The sequence below is a fragment of the Lissotriton vulgaris genome, chromosome 3_1 (genome assembly GCF_964263255.1).
Source record: "Lissotriton vulgaris chromosome 3_1, aLisVul1.2, whole genome shotgun sequence".
In the NCBI taxonomy this organism is placed as follows: domain Eukaryota; kingdom Metazoa; phylum Chordata; class Amphibia; order Caudata; family Salamandridae; genus Lissotriton; species Lissotriton vulgaris.
In genome coordinates this window covers 766306138-766321751 of record NC_141689.1, presented here as the reverse complement: position 1 = coordinate 766321751, position 15614 = coordinate 766306138, and the positions used below count along the sequence as shown (strand labels likewise).

The following is a 15614-nucleotide window of genomic DNA, read 5'->3' as shown; positions in this document are numbered from 1 at the left end:
TTACCACTTGAGCAATGGTGAAAAAGACAACTAATTATCGCTGTCGCTCTCCTGACCCATTTCCCACTAACTGTGCGATTCTGAAGTCAAGAATGTTAACACTTGTGTAGAGTCACGACCAAAATACATACCCTAACTTACTCCCCCTTGTAATTAGAAACGGAACATACCGGCACTAGCGTGCAATCACGCAAGCTTTGTGCACCACGAAAAAAAAGCTGTCGGAAACATGATCCGCCACTACACGACCCCTATAGATAAGAAATTCCTTCACGACAGCCGTGAAGCTAACGACCCAGTTCGGATGGGCCGTCCAAAAGGGAGTCAGGGCTGTAAGCAAGAAGCATCCTTTTCAATGGGAAGCCAGCGTTTAGCATAAACGCTGAAGCAACCTAATAAAAATGATGGGCGGGGCTTCAAGTCCCCTTCTGAAATCTACTCGATCACAATAGCCCTCGCAAAGCGAGCAGCACATGTGCACTGCAACGCTAGGTGAGACCTAAAAACTGGACACAGAACACTATGATAAACCATTGACAAGAGAAAAAACTGGACACAGAACACTACGATAAACCATTGAAAAGAAAAAAAAAACTGGACACAAAGTACCAAGATAAATGATTGGCAAAACAAAAATGCGTAGAGTGCGAACCGGAAAACCAGAGAAGAGCGTTTAGCACCCACAGCACCCAAGCCTGACACTCACAGCTGAAATTGAAAGCGTATGAAAGAAACATAGCAGAGACAAATGAAAGGATTCAAAAAGCTTCAGATGGAAAGGGGGTGCATTTGAGCAAACACGGTGAACACAGCACAAGGAACCGACAGGATTCACTCCTAGATAACCATGATCATAGTTTTGAAATGGACCATGGTCCCGCACTCCCATGGGAACCATTCAGTCAGTAAATACAACTCAATGTAGTAGAACCTGCATGGATTCTCAGACACACCATACCACATCCTAAGAGCCCCACTCAGGAGCAGTGGAAATGCAGTGCATCCATCAGGCACTCAACATGCTGGAGCACATTCTCTTGATAAGGGTTTGCACAAGTGCAAAGGTGAATATGATGTGCTAAGTCATTATTACAGAAATAGCGATGAACACTCATGCAGTCCTTTCTATGATACTAAAATGTACAGCAACATTTGATGGCACTGCTCCTAGTGAAATTTTGGCAATATGGCCCCTGATGTACATTCAGTAACAGTGACCACTACAAGATATATCAAAGGCTTAACTACTGATACAGAGAGATATTGAAAACGGCGGCACTGGACATCAAGTGTATTCTATCAACTGTCTCCTGTGTCAAGATGAATGTATCTAGATCTAAGTATTATCTAGATCAGCTAACTTGTAAATACAGAATATGGTTAAATGAGTAGTGAACTGTTAATTAAAAATGAATCAAGACAAATCACGACTTTCCTATTTAAAGCATTTAGATTGTCGTGTAGTTCCTAGGAATCCCCCAGGACCTGTGGGTTTTGGATGACTGAAACTGAGGGCTTGGTGTCCAAGCCAACCCCAGACACCCCGACAGGATATGTCAGCTATTAGACCAGCTAGCTCTACAGTGCCACTACCACCCCACTGTATTCTTCAGAGGTGTTGGTCGTTTCTGGCAACCACTGAACATGACAACCATGATTCCTCAAAGATAGTGGAAAACAGTGCAGCACTTTTTGCTCAGTTACTCGTGCTTGCTTATTCTCCGGAAATATACAAGATGGCGATCAGGATGTTTTCAATAAGTGTTTATTAGTCCAGGGACAGTCTTGTGTAAAACATATTTGCTGCGACAATCAGGAGACAGAAGCATAGAAAAGAAATTGCAAGTGCTAATATGGTAAACAGTAGATACATTTCTACAATAATGCTAAAAAGATGAACATATACACTTCAGATCAAACAGAAGCATTTGAATACTCCTACAATGCGCACCCTATTTAATTTGCCTAAATATACCTAGCCTAGATATGTAGGTGTAGCATGTATCTGTGCATATGTGTATGTAGGCAAGAATCCACTAGGGAAGCTCTAACCCCCTCACCTCATGGTAGAGACTGAATGACCCCATCTCTGCTCTGAGGATGACACCCCGCAAGGGATTTCAGACCGCTGTGTGTCGAAAGATTCAGCATGCAGAACCCTGTGTCAGCTTGCATGGAATTTTCCTCTAATTTGTCGGGTGAATGAGGGTCTTATATACTAGAGTGGACACTCCAGGGTTTCCTCTAGAATCAATATATTTTGAAGACAATCATAAATGTCTGAAAAATAATAATAAATGTTTTGAAAACAATCATCTATGCTTTTATAAACAAATGTGATCATGCACAGCTTGCTGTTGGCCAAGGATGAAAAAAAGTGGTGACCCTTATGCAGAATAAATATGCTATTCCTGGGGATATGTTTATGTACATGAGGTACAGCGTTATTTTCATAATATACCAAGAGCCTGTTTGCAAAGGGACAGAACTAACTACTAAGTAAAATGTCGCCCTTCAGAAACCGTTATTGTCGTGTGGATGGGAAAATGTATGTAAAAATGGGCATACATGGCCGGACTAGCCTAACAAACATGACAAGATAAATTCTAGAAATGACAAAACTACAGAAGTCTAAACACAGTTTATATTCCACTGACAACTTTAATACAAGTGGCCTACTCATATACCAGATTAAGGTTGTGGGTCTCATTCAATTTACTGATCAACTGTTTTTGGAATCCAAAAAACGGCAGGGTGAAGTAAAACTGTTCCTCTTGCTTTTATCCATATGGCACTGTGCTCCCTGCCTCTCACCAATTTGAGATCACAGCTATCTCGCCAGTCTCATAATATACCATTAACCAGTTCTGTTGAAGCCCTTTTGAACATGATCTGTTTCTTCCATTTTGTACCTTAAATGGCAATCTCAGTATATCATAGGTGCCAATGGAAAAGTGTCCTCTGCATGTCTCTTCAAATGGTAATGAAAATTTGATCACAATCATGATTGTAACCGCTCTCTACATCTTGCCCTTGAAATCATGTACTATCTCCAAAACGTGTCATATTATTTATAAAGCAGTGATGATGATGTCCTAGTCCTTCTTCACCAGAATCTAGCAAAATCTGTCAGGCAAGTCTATCAATCGCCATATCGGAGCAACAAAGGTGTAATAATGAAAAAATTGAGAAATGAACCTTCTGAGATTATACCCATAGATTTCCAAAGAGCATTTCCGTTTAAATTAGACTTGTCCCATCTCTGGAAGAGGCCCCTACTCCAGTACGTTTCAGTACAAGAGCCTACACACCAGAGAAATCTGGGATCTTAGTGCGATCTTTACTCTGAAGTCCTACTCCCCCTTCTCTGCTTCTGTTATACATGGTATTCATTTGGCTCCGTAGGCCAACTTAATCATTTGATTACTTTCTCCCTATGTACACCATTTTGTGGCTTCTGAAATCTAGGTTTCTTCTCTATATGCACTAAAATAAAGATAAAACAATATTACAAGACACCATGAACCAAACTTCTGAAAGAGATAATGCCGACTTCCAATTCTTCACTCAGTTTTATTGATCTCTGAAAAGTACCTTAAAGCTGTTTATTCCCCCATGGGGGTAATGCCAAAATACCCAATTTACAATGCCACTTGTGCACAATTGTAAAGGGCAAAATGCTGAATGCAAATGGGCGGCAGCAGCTTCAGAGCCCAAAGGTCCTAATTCCCAGCCGTGACCTGTGGGTAGAGTTAAGTCCAGGAAGCACATGCAGATGCTATCCTTTCAGTTTCAGAGCATCCCACCACAAGGTGGAGGGTGTGTTCCAGCTACACTGCCATGATGCACGTGCTACATGTTCCATGTAAGTGATACGCCAACAAATGATAGATGGAATGCTGAATAAATCATACATTCACCCCCAATCAAAAAGTCCAGCCTGAACTGCCAAGGCAGGTCCTCCCTCGAATGGAAACAAGCATCCTGGGACCGATTTCGGGGTATTACCCCATTAACAGCCAGGCTAGCTTGAATCCAGTAGAAAGGTGAGCAAGGGACCCTTGTCTGGGCATATCCATCCCACTTCCATGTAGGCATTGTAATGGAGCCCTGATGTAGGCGGTCAACAGGCTTAATTCCCCATACCCACATCTAGCATAGTGTCAATGCTGACATTTACAATTCCACCAAATGGACGGTGGAAATGTAAATCTGTACTCAAGTGCTAATGCACTTAATGAGTAGTCAAGGAAGCGGTCTGCGAAGCAATCCTGTGATTAATCTAAACATTGTCACATTGTGGTGTCCATTGCAGCACCACTGAGCGGTTTCAGGACGGCCACAGGCAAAGGTGGGGGTGATAGTACTCTATTTCAATCAATCAAAGTTCTCATTGAGCATGGCTAGTCACCCTGAGGCCCTAGGGCGCTGGGGGTGGGAGGTTCTGCAATTCAGTTTCACAGCTAGGTCTTGAGGTCCTTCCTGAATTGAGGCAGTGAGGGTGATTGCCTGAGATGCAGATGAAGGGAGTTCCAGGTCATTGCGGCTAGGTAGGAGAAGGAACCTCCTCTGGCCATGGTCTTGCCGATCCGTGGGAATATGGCCATGGCCATGTTGGAGAGGGGGAGGTGTCTGGTGGGGGTGTAGTGAGAGTGTTCTACCATCTGCACCAGACCTGCCTCAGGCCCAAAATGTGCATAGGAGAAACACGTGTTTACGCAGCCAGTTTGCACATATGACACATTTTGCACACAGACAAATTATTTTTGCGAATTATCCAATGCTCTAAATGCGCCTTTTCCCAGATCCACCCTAGTGCAATCTGGCGAAAAAAGATTTGCAAAGAAGGTCCTGAAGTGGCTCTCGTCAGCCTAGTTATTTTTTTTTTTCTTTTGGAGACATTTTAGTATAAAACTGCATTTGCTGGTTTGATATCGTCCAGCATGTTTATCCTCCGAGACAATTTAGCAAGAACGTACTTCACTGACCTGAATGAGCATGGCCACAAATGCACAAACAGAATGAAGTGTGAAACATCCTCCACTCTGCTAAAAAGTAATCATTTACATCTGAAATTGTTTTAGGGCCTGAGTCCTGGCTGTTATGACACCTACAATGCGGATATCGACTGCCAGTGGATCGATATCACGGATGTGAAGCCTGGAAACTACATCCTGAAGGTATTGCAGACGCCTCCCTGAAGCTCATCGATGCTAGATAGAAGGGGCTTGTTGGGTGTCAGGTATGGGGGATCCTGATCTAAAACTAAGGATGCAATTGTGCTTTTCATCCACAGGTCAGTGTCAATCCGAACTACATTGTGCCAGAGAGCGACTATTCCAACAACATTGTGCGCTGTGATCTTCGCTACACTGGCAACTATGTGTACACATCCGGCTGTACAATTTCTCAGTAAGTAAATGCTGTTACTTTGTAGTTTGGACAATGACACACAACCATCATAGTTAATTGCACTAAGGTGAATCGGTTGCATGTCACTTGCACTATTCTATGCACCTTCCTATAAGCGAATGATGTGGAAACAAAGGGCTGCGTAGAAAGAATGGCTGTGCTTTGGTGTCAATGCATGCAAGATGATTGAGTTATCTTGAATGGACAACAGAAAGGGAATTTCCAGTGAGTTTGCCGTCCTTGGTCCAACTCCTATGTCGCTGTTGCTTTTTATGGGCCTTACACCATTGCTGTTTATTATTACCCCTTGCGCAGTGGTGTAGCCAGTGTGCCATGGGCCCTAGTGCAAGAAAGCAAGGTGCCCCCGCCGCTGTCTGAACTGTAAAATACACAATAATCATGGAACACTGGGCCACTCAGACCCCTGGGCCCTAGTGCCACTGCAGCAGCTGCACCAGTCGTGACTATGCCCCTGCCCTTGCATCAAACACAACCTCACACCTCAGCCTCCAGGAGGGATACTGAATCCTGCAGTGGGGGCAGAGAAAGAACAATATAAAGGAGAAAAGATGTTGGGCTGGCTCAGGGATAGAGCCACAATCATCTCGTTCACAGCAGCTTTCTCTAAGCAGGTCTACTAAAATCTCAACTTGTTGTCACTATTACCAACATTCCAGCGGTGATCCTAAATGGTAATTTTGATTAACGTTAAAAAGTATAATAGACTTGAGTACAAACGAAGCCAAGAGAATGCCCATATATTTCAAGAATATAAATTAGTCACTGGGCATTTCCATGCACACCTAATGGTTTCTAGACAAAACAGTTAGAATTAGCCAGCAGATAATTACAGTAAAGAAGTTGAACCTCACCCACACACACTGGGCCAGATTTACAGGTATTTTATGCTGAGTTTTAGGTCTCAAAAGGTACGCGGTCTGCGTAAAAGGCCTTTTTTTCATTTACTTTACAGCGCAAAACGTTTGCTTTACTCTGTGTGAAAGGCGTGTTCCATGGGTGGTGCATAATTTCTGTGCAACTACCAATGGTTTTTGGAGAAAAACCCTATAAGCTAACAATTGAAGACAAGACTGACCCCCAAAAATAACTCCACTTGAGATCTGGAATTAAAAAGGAGAAATGCTTTTATTTCTCCTAACTTTTCCCAATATGCATGAGTGCTGCAATGTACAGCACACATCCCACGAGGGGAACGTTATAAAGTTTGTCTAGGCATAGTATTTTGTACTGCAATGGTGCCATTCCAGTACAAAACCTATACTGGACTACCACAGACAACTTCACACTACGGCGTAAAGGTGTGTGCGTGGCGCTCGGCAGTTTAATAGTGCGCCAGTGCTATGGAGAGAGCAGGATATTGCCATATTTCTGTAGATATGGCACTTCCCTGCTCTCTCCCTGTCATGCAACTCAGCAGCTATGGGTGCTGTGCTGTGCTGTTTGACAGTTTTGTAAATCTGGTCCTAAATATTGTGATAATCACAAGTGAGTCTTAAAATATCACTTCGCAATTGAATGGACAACTTCGATGCAGGCTCACAGTGAGACAACATCTTACTTAACTTGTGAAATAAACAAGTACAATAGGACTATTATCTTGCTGGCCCTGATGAGTTTTGAGATAAGTCTCAGCTTTCTCTCTCAGGAACAAGAGTGAGGCTACTTGGTTCCCCCTTCCCACTCTCCATGGCAGGCTGTAGGCCCCCCAACTATGTGCTGGACAGTTTTTGACCTCCAAGGAGCTGCAGTATCTCTTCCTCTCCTACCTACACCTCATTGCTTTCTTGGAGTTAGAGGGTATTTGCCTCTGCAGGGAGGGTTGCTTTGTACAGCCTTGCAATTGAGATTCGGATGTTCTCATATGTTCCCTGCGGTTCAACCTACCTCTTAATGATCACCGTGGGATGAGGGAAGCAATAGGGCATGTGTGTGAGCTGCATTGTCATTGCTACATAGAGGGCACCTTCATAACGCGTAACGAGGTGATTGAGCAAAGGGACAGCTGTGTAATTTGTTGTCATTGACTAATAGAGGGCAAAATCTCACCACTCAGCACAATAACAGAAACAAATAAGAGAACCGAGCTCCACGGAGAGGATGAAAAGATTTCCTTTAGCACTAGACAGTAGACAGATATATGCATCTGAAACCCCTATGTAAATGCAAGATGCCTCATGATGATCTAGACAACACCCTTCTGCACTATGCCTCATGATGATATAATGAACACCCTTCTGCACTATGCCCCATGATGATCTAGACAACGCTCTTCTGCACTATGCCTCATGATGATCTTGTCAACACCCTTCTGCACTATTTCTCATGATGATCTTGTCGACAACACCTTTCTGCACTATGCCTCATGATGATCTAGACAACGCTCTTCTGCACTATGCCTCATGATGATCTTGTCAACACCCTTCTGCACTATTTCTCATGATGATCTTGTCGACAACACCTTTCTGCACTATGCCTCATGATGATCTAGACAACGCTCTTCTGCATTATGCCTCAAGATGATCTTGTCAACACCCTTCGGCACTATAGCTCATGATGATCTAGTCAACACCCTTCTGCACTATGCACACTATAGCTCATGATGATCTAGGCAACACCCTTCTACACTATGCCCCATGATGATCTAGACAACGCTCTTCTGCACTATGCCTCATGATGATCTTGTCAACACCCTTCTGCACTATGTCTCATGATGATCTAGACAACGCTCTTCTGCATTATGCCTGAAGATGATCTTGTCAACACCCTTCGGCACTATGTCTCATGATGATCTTGTCAACATCTTTCTGCACTATGCCTCATGATGATCTAGACAACGCTCTTCTGCATTATGCCTCAAGATGATCTTGTCAACACCCTTCGGCACTATAGCTCATGATGATATAGTCAACACCCTTCTGCACTATGCACAATGGTGATCTAGTGAACTCACTCCTGAAGGGGTTTCTGTGAATGTGTCCGATGAACAGGGCCTGCAGCACTTGTACTGTACATACTGGAAGCAAGTTAAACTCTCAGGGGTCAGAGATTTTTCAAGACGCATTCAAACATTCCGTGTTGCTTCTAGTCCAACGGTGAGAGCAGCGCAGAAGTGCTCTGCTCTCAAAAATGTTTTAATTACCAACAACTGTCAAAATTAATTTTCTAAAAACAGAAACATTTTACAGACAGTTCTGAACAGAAACTCGTGAAATATGTAATAGTGACAGAGCTTTACTACTCTAGAATAGGTGGGAGATGCCAAATTTCCATTAACGCTGTGCAGCTTTTAACATGCACTTTGTGACCGGTAATAAGAAATGGCATCATCTTCAAAAGAGCCTTGTTCATGGGTTGCAAAATCCATGGGAAATTCAATAACCCAATTCTATTGGAGAAAAAAAGACGGATGTTTTCAAAGAATTGCCTTTCCGTGTCACCTGCGTATAGTACACTTACATATTCCGGTTTGTTTATATACTGCTTTTTTGACCTCGGCCTGGTGCTGGCTCTCTTGCTAACCCTGGTGGAATCAACTTTGACGAGGTGCCTGCGATTACCCTGCGTGCATAGAGGCCAGCATCATGGTGAGACTTGAGGCATCTAGAATCCTGCTTGCAGATGGAAGCGTCTGCATTCTTGTTATGGTGCCACTGTGCACTTAATTACTCTTGCTACTACAGAGGAGATCTGCTGCTTAAGATAGTTGATTGTATGTTCTTCATCCTACTTATTTCCATCAGATAAGGCTTCTTCTGGGGAGTCTCCATCACTCAAAAACGTGAGTTGGGCGCACTACCGTGCTGTGAATATAATTCTGTGACTGTGTCGTGCACCAGGGAATCACTCTCTGAACCTGAGTGTGGTGAATATCAATCTGGGTGCATCCCCACCACGTGGGGTATGTCCCCCGGGCACTGAGGCTGCAGTCCTTACTGTGAAGGTTTCCTTATTTAATCAAGATATTTAAACATACAAAAGTTCCTTGTCCTTTCAACATGATTTCTTTTATTGGAATTGTTGCATCACAATTCAGTTAATTTCACTCCCAATCTTTATATACTTCAAATCCCAGAATACATTTTTGTATACTATTTTTTGTAAATCAGGCCCATAGTGATTGGAAGTGGATTACAAGCAGGAATAAATCTAGGGACATACGTATAGAACTCGATATTGGTCAAGGAGAGCAGATCACCTAGTGTTGGGATTTCTAATTCACTGCATCACCATAGACCCACCATAGTCTCCAACTTAACTCAAGCTTTCATTCTACTCTTGCATTGCCTCAATGGTGTCGGGAGCCTTTTTGATTTGCTTACGTTATCAAGAATACTTTTACACAGGATTACCTTTACAGAAAACCCAAAACATTATGTAATTAACAATGGAAAGGCTCTAAAAACAAAACTGCTACATCATATTCATTTACATCGACCTTCTCCTAAATTTACTCTAACCCTATACTGAACCTAACAGTAACCTTTTGCCTATAATCCAATGTTTATTCCAAACCAATACTCAAAATGTATCACTTGCACTAAACTTCTCGTTATTCCTTAGCAATGTTAACCATTTATAATTATATATTTAATTTTCTTTACCTGATCTCAAAATTATTGTGTTTTAATATTTTTGTCATTTTGGCAATCTTATTTTGTTTTGCTATAATTACTTTTCTCTCTAGTGCTTTCTATACAAAGGTATTTGTCAATATGAACTTTTTCTTTGCAGTGGTTTCTCAAATAAGGCATTATTAGGTTTCTTTATTATTACAGATTTGTAGAGCGCATGGCTGCCCGTAAGCGTCCCAGCGCTAGTGAAGAAGAAGAAGATGGGGGGGGGGGGGGGGGAGTTTTAAGGAAACAGCCATGTTTTGAGAAGTTTACGGAAGGGAAGGATGTCAGATTGGGCCCAAATGTCCAGTGGGAGAGAATTCCACAGTTTGGAGGCGTTGTAGGCGAAACGACGGCCACCTGAGCGAGCTTTCTTGATCCTGGGTGTGGAGGTGAGGTGGAGGTGGGATGAACGGAGTGCTCCGTTGGTTGTGTGAGGAGTGATGAGATCCTTCAATATGGGAGGGGCCTTCTTGTGCAGGATTTTGTGAGTAGTGCAGAGGGCCTTGAAATGCACTCTTTCTTGGATCGGCAACCAATGTAGGGACTTGAGGGAGGATTTGGCCGAGCAGCGATTGCTCGTGCCCGTGAGGAGGCGTGCAGCTGTGTTTTGTACAACTTGGAGTTGTGAGATCACCTTTTTAGGAGCGCCGAGGTACAGGGCCTTACCATAATCCAGACGGGATAGTATTAATCCCTGTATCAGGAGTTTTTGGGACTGAGGGGGCAGCAGCGGATTCAATTTTCCTGGAGGTCCATTAGGAGGCCATAGCAGATGCCAGCTGTTTTCCGGGATTGGGTGGAGAAGGTAAGCCCTTCGCCCAGCCATATACCCAGGCTTTTGATTGCGCACTTGGGAATTGGAGGGGGACCCATGCATGGGGGCCAGAGAGACTCCGGGTGAAAATGAGATTGATTGCCCAGAACCATGATCTCAGTTTTTCCAATATTCAACTTCAGGTGGGATCCATCCATCCACTTGGTTATCTCTCCGAGACAAGTGTAGAGATCAGGAGAGGGGTGGTTAAGCTGGTTGAGAGATACTACCATCTGGGTGTCATCAGCATAGGTGAGTAGCTTGATCCCGAATGGAGCGACGATCTTCTCCAGGGGGGACATACATACGTTAAAGAGGGTCGGGCTAAGCGACGAGCCCTGGGGGACCCCACAGTGTATCGGTGTGCTATTGGAGAGTAAGTCCCCGTCCGCCACCTGGAAAGATCGATCGCTCAGAAAGGAGTCGAGCCACGACAGGGCAACCCCTGAGATACCCAGGTCCCTGAGCTTACGGATCATTATGGAGTGGTTGACGGTGTCGAATGCCGCGCTAAGGTCCAGGAGGATCACTGCCACTGACCCTCCTTCATCCATGATCTTTCTGGCTTCATCGACCACCGCCACCATAGCAGTCTCCGTACTTTGGACTGGCCTAAAGCCTGTCTTGGAGGGTTTAAGTAGGCCATTCGTCTTTAAGTAGTTAGAGATCTGTTGATTGATTATCTTTTCTGCAATTTTGCTAACACCAGGCAGGAGGGAAATCGGGCGGTAGTTATTTAATTCAAGGGGGTCCAGCTTCGGCTTTTTAATCAGAGCTTTAACAATTGCCCTTTTCCAACTGGGTGGGACCATTCCATGGGAGAGTGAAATGTTGATCAGGTTGACCAGCTGAGGCATAATGGTCAGGGAAACTAATTTTAGGATATTTAGAGGGGCAGGGTCCAGTGGGGAACCACTTTTGATTGACTGTAGGACAAGTAAAAGTTTGTCTGCTGTTGTCGGGACAAACCAGTCTAATTTAGGTTTTTGTGCTTGGGGTAAGACTTCAACCTGTTCAAGCGGTTCAGTAGTCTCTGGGGGGGGGAGCGATTGGAGAGAGGTCAGAATATTTTTGATCTTGGTGTCAAAAGATTCAGCCAGTTCGTTACATCGGCTGACCGATGACTCCACGGGGGCCGCTGGGTCGGGGATTTTTAAAAGGGATTTCGCGATATTGAATGTCTCCCTGGAGGAGTTCGCGGATGACCTGATTTTATCGTCGAAGTACGTCGACAGGGCAGATTTAAGGGCTTTTTTATAATTGAGCATCAGGCGCTTGTATTCTAATTTCTTTGCAGGGTCGAAGTTCTTTCTCCAAGCCCTTTCAGCTTTCTTACAAAGTTTTTTTAGAAGGCGTACTTCTGTTGTATACCAGGGCGACAACATTTTTTTTCGGGGTTTGCAGGTGGATCTTTTCGGGAGGGTAGTATCCAATGAGTCCCCTATCCATAGTGAGAACTCGGAATCGGCCGATATGGGATCTGATCCGCCCCTTGGAGCGGTGCGCTCCAAGTGGTGCTTCCAGATTTCTAGGTCGCATTTAGCCCAAAGGTGTGTAGGTCGGCTCGGAGGGGGTCTGTGGCGGGGGGGGGTTGGAATCTGCCACTTAAATGTAACTACATAATGGTCTGACCAGGGTATCGGAGAAGGAGTGGAGATTGAAAGATCGGTAACATTAGAGAAGATAGGATCTAGGAGATGTCCCAGCATATGGGTTGGAAGGCGGCTTTCCAGACGGAGGTGATAGGATGCAAGATCTAAAGAGAGGTCCGAGACCAACTTATCTTCATTCTTATCAAAATGGAGATTCAGGTCTCCTAGGATCATGAGTTGGAATGGGTGGTAGCCATCGTAGATGAGTGTTCCACTAGTGAGCTGAAAAATTGTCCTACCGGGCCCGGAGGGTGATATATAAGAAGGCCTGATAGAGATTTGCATGGGGACACTTGGATTGTGAATAGGGTATTTTCACACTCTGACAGGGGACTGCCTTGAAGGCGACAGGAGAGATGGTCCCTATGAATAATGGCTATTCCCCCTCTCTTGCCCTTAAGGCGGTCTAGATGCTGTATGAGGAAACCTGGTGGGAGGGACCTGACGATGTCCTGATCAGATGAAGGTCCTAACCAGGTTTCCGTCAAAAAGAGAACCTCCAGCTGGAGATCCTCTAGCATGCTGTAAATTTCTTCGGCATGTTTAGGGAGTGACCTGCAGTTCACTAGGCCATGCGAACATCCGTGGAGGGGGAAGGGCTAGGAACATTGGTGGTGAGTTTGAAGGGGCAATTATGACGATGGACCGTCCACCAGGATAGAGTGGGAGCAGGGTGGGGAGGTCTTATGTCTCATGAGAAGTAGAGCTTCTTTAGAATATGTAAGAGGATTCTGGGGGGTGGCTACCAGAGGGCTGGGCTCTGAGCTCGGTTGAGGGCGGACGGGCGCACCTCCGGCACGCCAACAGTGCGCCCGCTGCGCGTACGAGTTGGAGGGGACATTTTGTAGTGGGAGGGCCTAAATCGCCCTCACCACTAGACCGCCGAGCGAAATTACCCCCAAGATGGCCTGTGTATCAGTGCTCGTGATCCTGAGCCCGCGTCCCAGGAGCCCTAAGTCGGCTGCCTAAGGACGTGTGGGCCCTCGGGAAGGGAGTGGAGAGGTAGGGTTTTTTAAAAAAAAGTAATGCACAGAGTAAATTAAAAAGATGCGGTTTTACACAGAGCACACAGATTTTCACACAATATGATTAAAACGGGTGAAGTAATTTCCCAGAGTTAAAAGCGATTTAAAATAAAGCCCCTGACTCCCGGCTGTGCCTCAAGAGTCTTGCTTCTGTCTTCTAACACTGAGTTGCGTGCTCTACTCGGTCCTATATGTAGTGGGAGGGCCTAAATTGCCCTCACCACTAGACTGCCGAGCGAAATTACCCCCAAGATGGCGCCTGTGTTTCAGCGCTTGTGATCCTGAGCCCGCGTCCCAGGAGCCCTAAGTCGGCTGCCTAAGGACGTGTGGGCTCTCGGGAAGGGAGTGGAGAGGTAGGGTTTTTTTTTAAAAGTAATGCACAGAATAAATTAAAAAGATGCGATTTTACACAGAGCACACACATTTTCGCACAATATGATTTAAACGGGGGAAGTAATTTCCCAGCATTAAAAGCGATTTAAAATAAAGCCCCTGACTCCCAGCTGTGCCTCAAGTGTCTCGCTTCTGTCTCACTTTGAATTGAATCCCGGTATTCATACTGTAAGAAATCTTAATTTTTGGGGTGAATGACTTCCCAACTCGAGGAATAACCGTAACCCTTGTCAAAGTGAATCCTCAAAGTCACTAAATATACCTGAGCTCAACTGTCAGGTAGCTATGACACAGAGCAGACAGGTATACTCAACACAATGTGTTAAATATATATGCAGTACTAAAACAGTAATAACATCAAAATGCAAAACAATGAAAATCCCATACCGAATCAATAAAATAGAGTACAAATTAAGAAGCAAAATGACAACAAAATAAGAAAAATTCAATAAAGGAGCTGAAGATATGATTTTTTGAAGTTTGAAGTAGGAATAGTGCCACGAAGTACAAAATGCCAATTATAATCAATGGTCGCAGTGGATGGGACCCAGGAGACCACAATGGAGCATGGGTAGGATACTTTTGACTTTAGTCCATTAAATCATAATCCACTGCAGAAGTACACTTCTACAGGCCCCCGGGACCTCAGGAGAGGCACTTAGAGACTCACAGGGTGCCAGGCAGAGGCCAACAGCAGGATTAAGTCCAGGACCAGTTGTTACTGACCAGCTGGGCAGTTACAGGAAATACCTCCAATAGCTTGTTGCATCCCTGTAGCTTGACCAAGAGGTCTGCAATTTGACCCTCTGACTTCACTTCTTTGTCCTGAGGACAAGAGAGAGCAGGTCTAGTCCTTCAGGCTCTTCTCAGGTCGCAGAAAGCAGGTCCACTCCTTTTCTGAACTTCCTCAGGTACAGGATTGTTCTGAAGTTGGTAAATGTAGGTGCAGCATTCATGCCTGGCATGATCTAGTAGGTGGGAATCACTACTGGGCACGCCCTAACGAAGGGGGGATAATGTTCATAATAACAAGTATGACATTACTGTTTATGTCTGAATTATTGTCATTTTTTCTACTAATGCCTACATCAGTGTTTACAAATTGCTAACAAAAACATCACCTATCATATCAATTCTTTTATAAAAAAAAAACCTTTAGATACTCACGCAAAGACTTCTATTTCTAATGCATATATACAACTTTGCTATTTATGGTCTAAGGAGTATTGTTACCTACTTTACTATATAAAGTAGGTAGGTATGGTTAGCACCTAGTTTCCTTAGGAAGAGCATTTTTTCATTTGCCAATATATTTGGCTTCGTGTAACGGGTGTTCGAGAAATTTACAAAACAAATACGCCACTCACTCCAACTGCTGTGTCGAAAGTTTTGGGGATGATCAGTCAAGCAGGGGCTGAGAAAAAGAGAGGGTCCCAAAACCTTTTTTTCCATATTAATTTCAATAGGAAACTGTATACATGACTACTGCCCAAACTGCTGAAAGGAATTTAGAAAAAAGGTAGCAAAATTGAGCAAAAAGGTAGCTCCTGGTCCAGAAAGAACTCTTTTTGTTAAATGGTGGAAATCCATTCAGTAGTTCCTTTGAAATGTAAAGATTTCTGACATATACAACTTTGGCCGCAGTGGATCCGTGAACCTTCCTAATCTTGTGCCTGAGATC

General features: G+C 44.1%; 1 protein-coding gene across 1 annotated transcript in view; it reads left to right on the top strand.

Annotated features, from left to right (window-relative positions):
- The window catches only part of LOX (lysyl oxidase), a 100338-nt gene that overhangs the window by 76798 nt on the left and 7926 nt on the right, over window positions 1-15614 (top strand). Inside the window, exons 5-6 of the mRNA XM_086961074.1 lie at window positions 5085-5180; window positions 5297-5412. Of these exons, the coding sequence (XP_086817200.1) occupies window positions 5085-5180; window positions 5297-5412 (212 nt within the window). The remainder of the gene's footprint in view (window positions 1-5084; window positions 5181-5296; window positions 5413-15614) is intronic.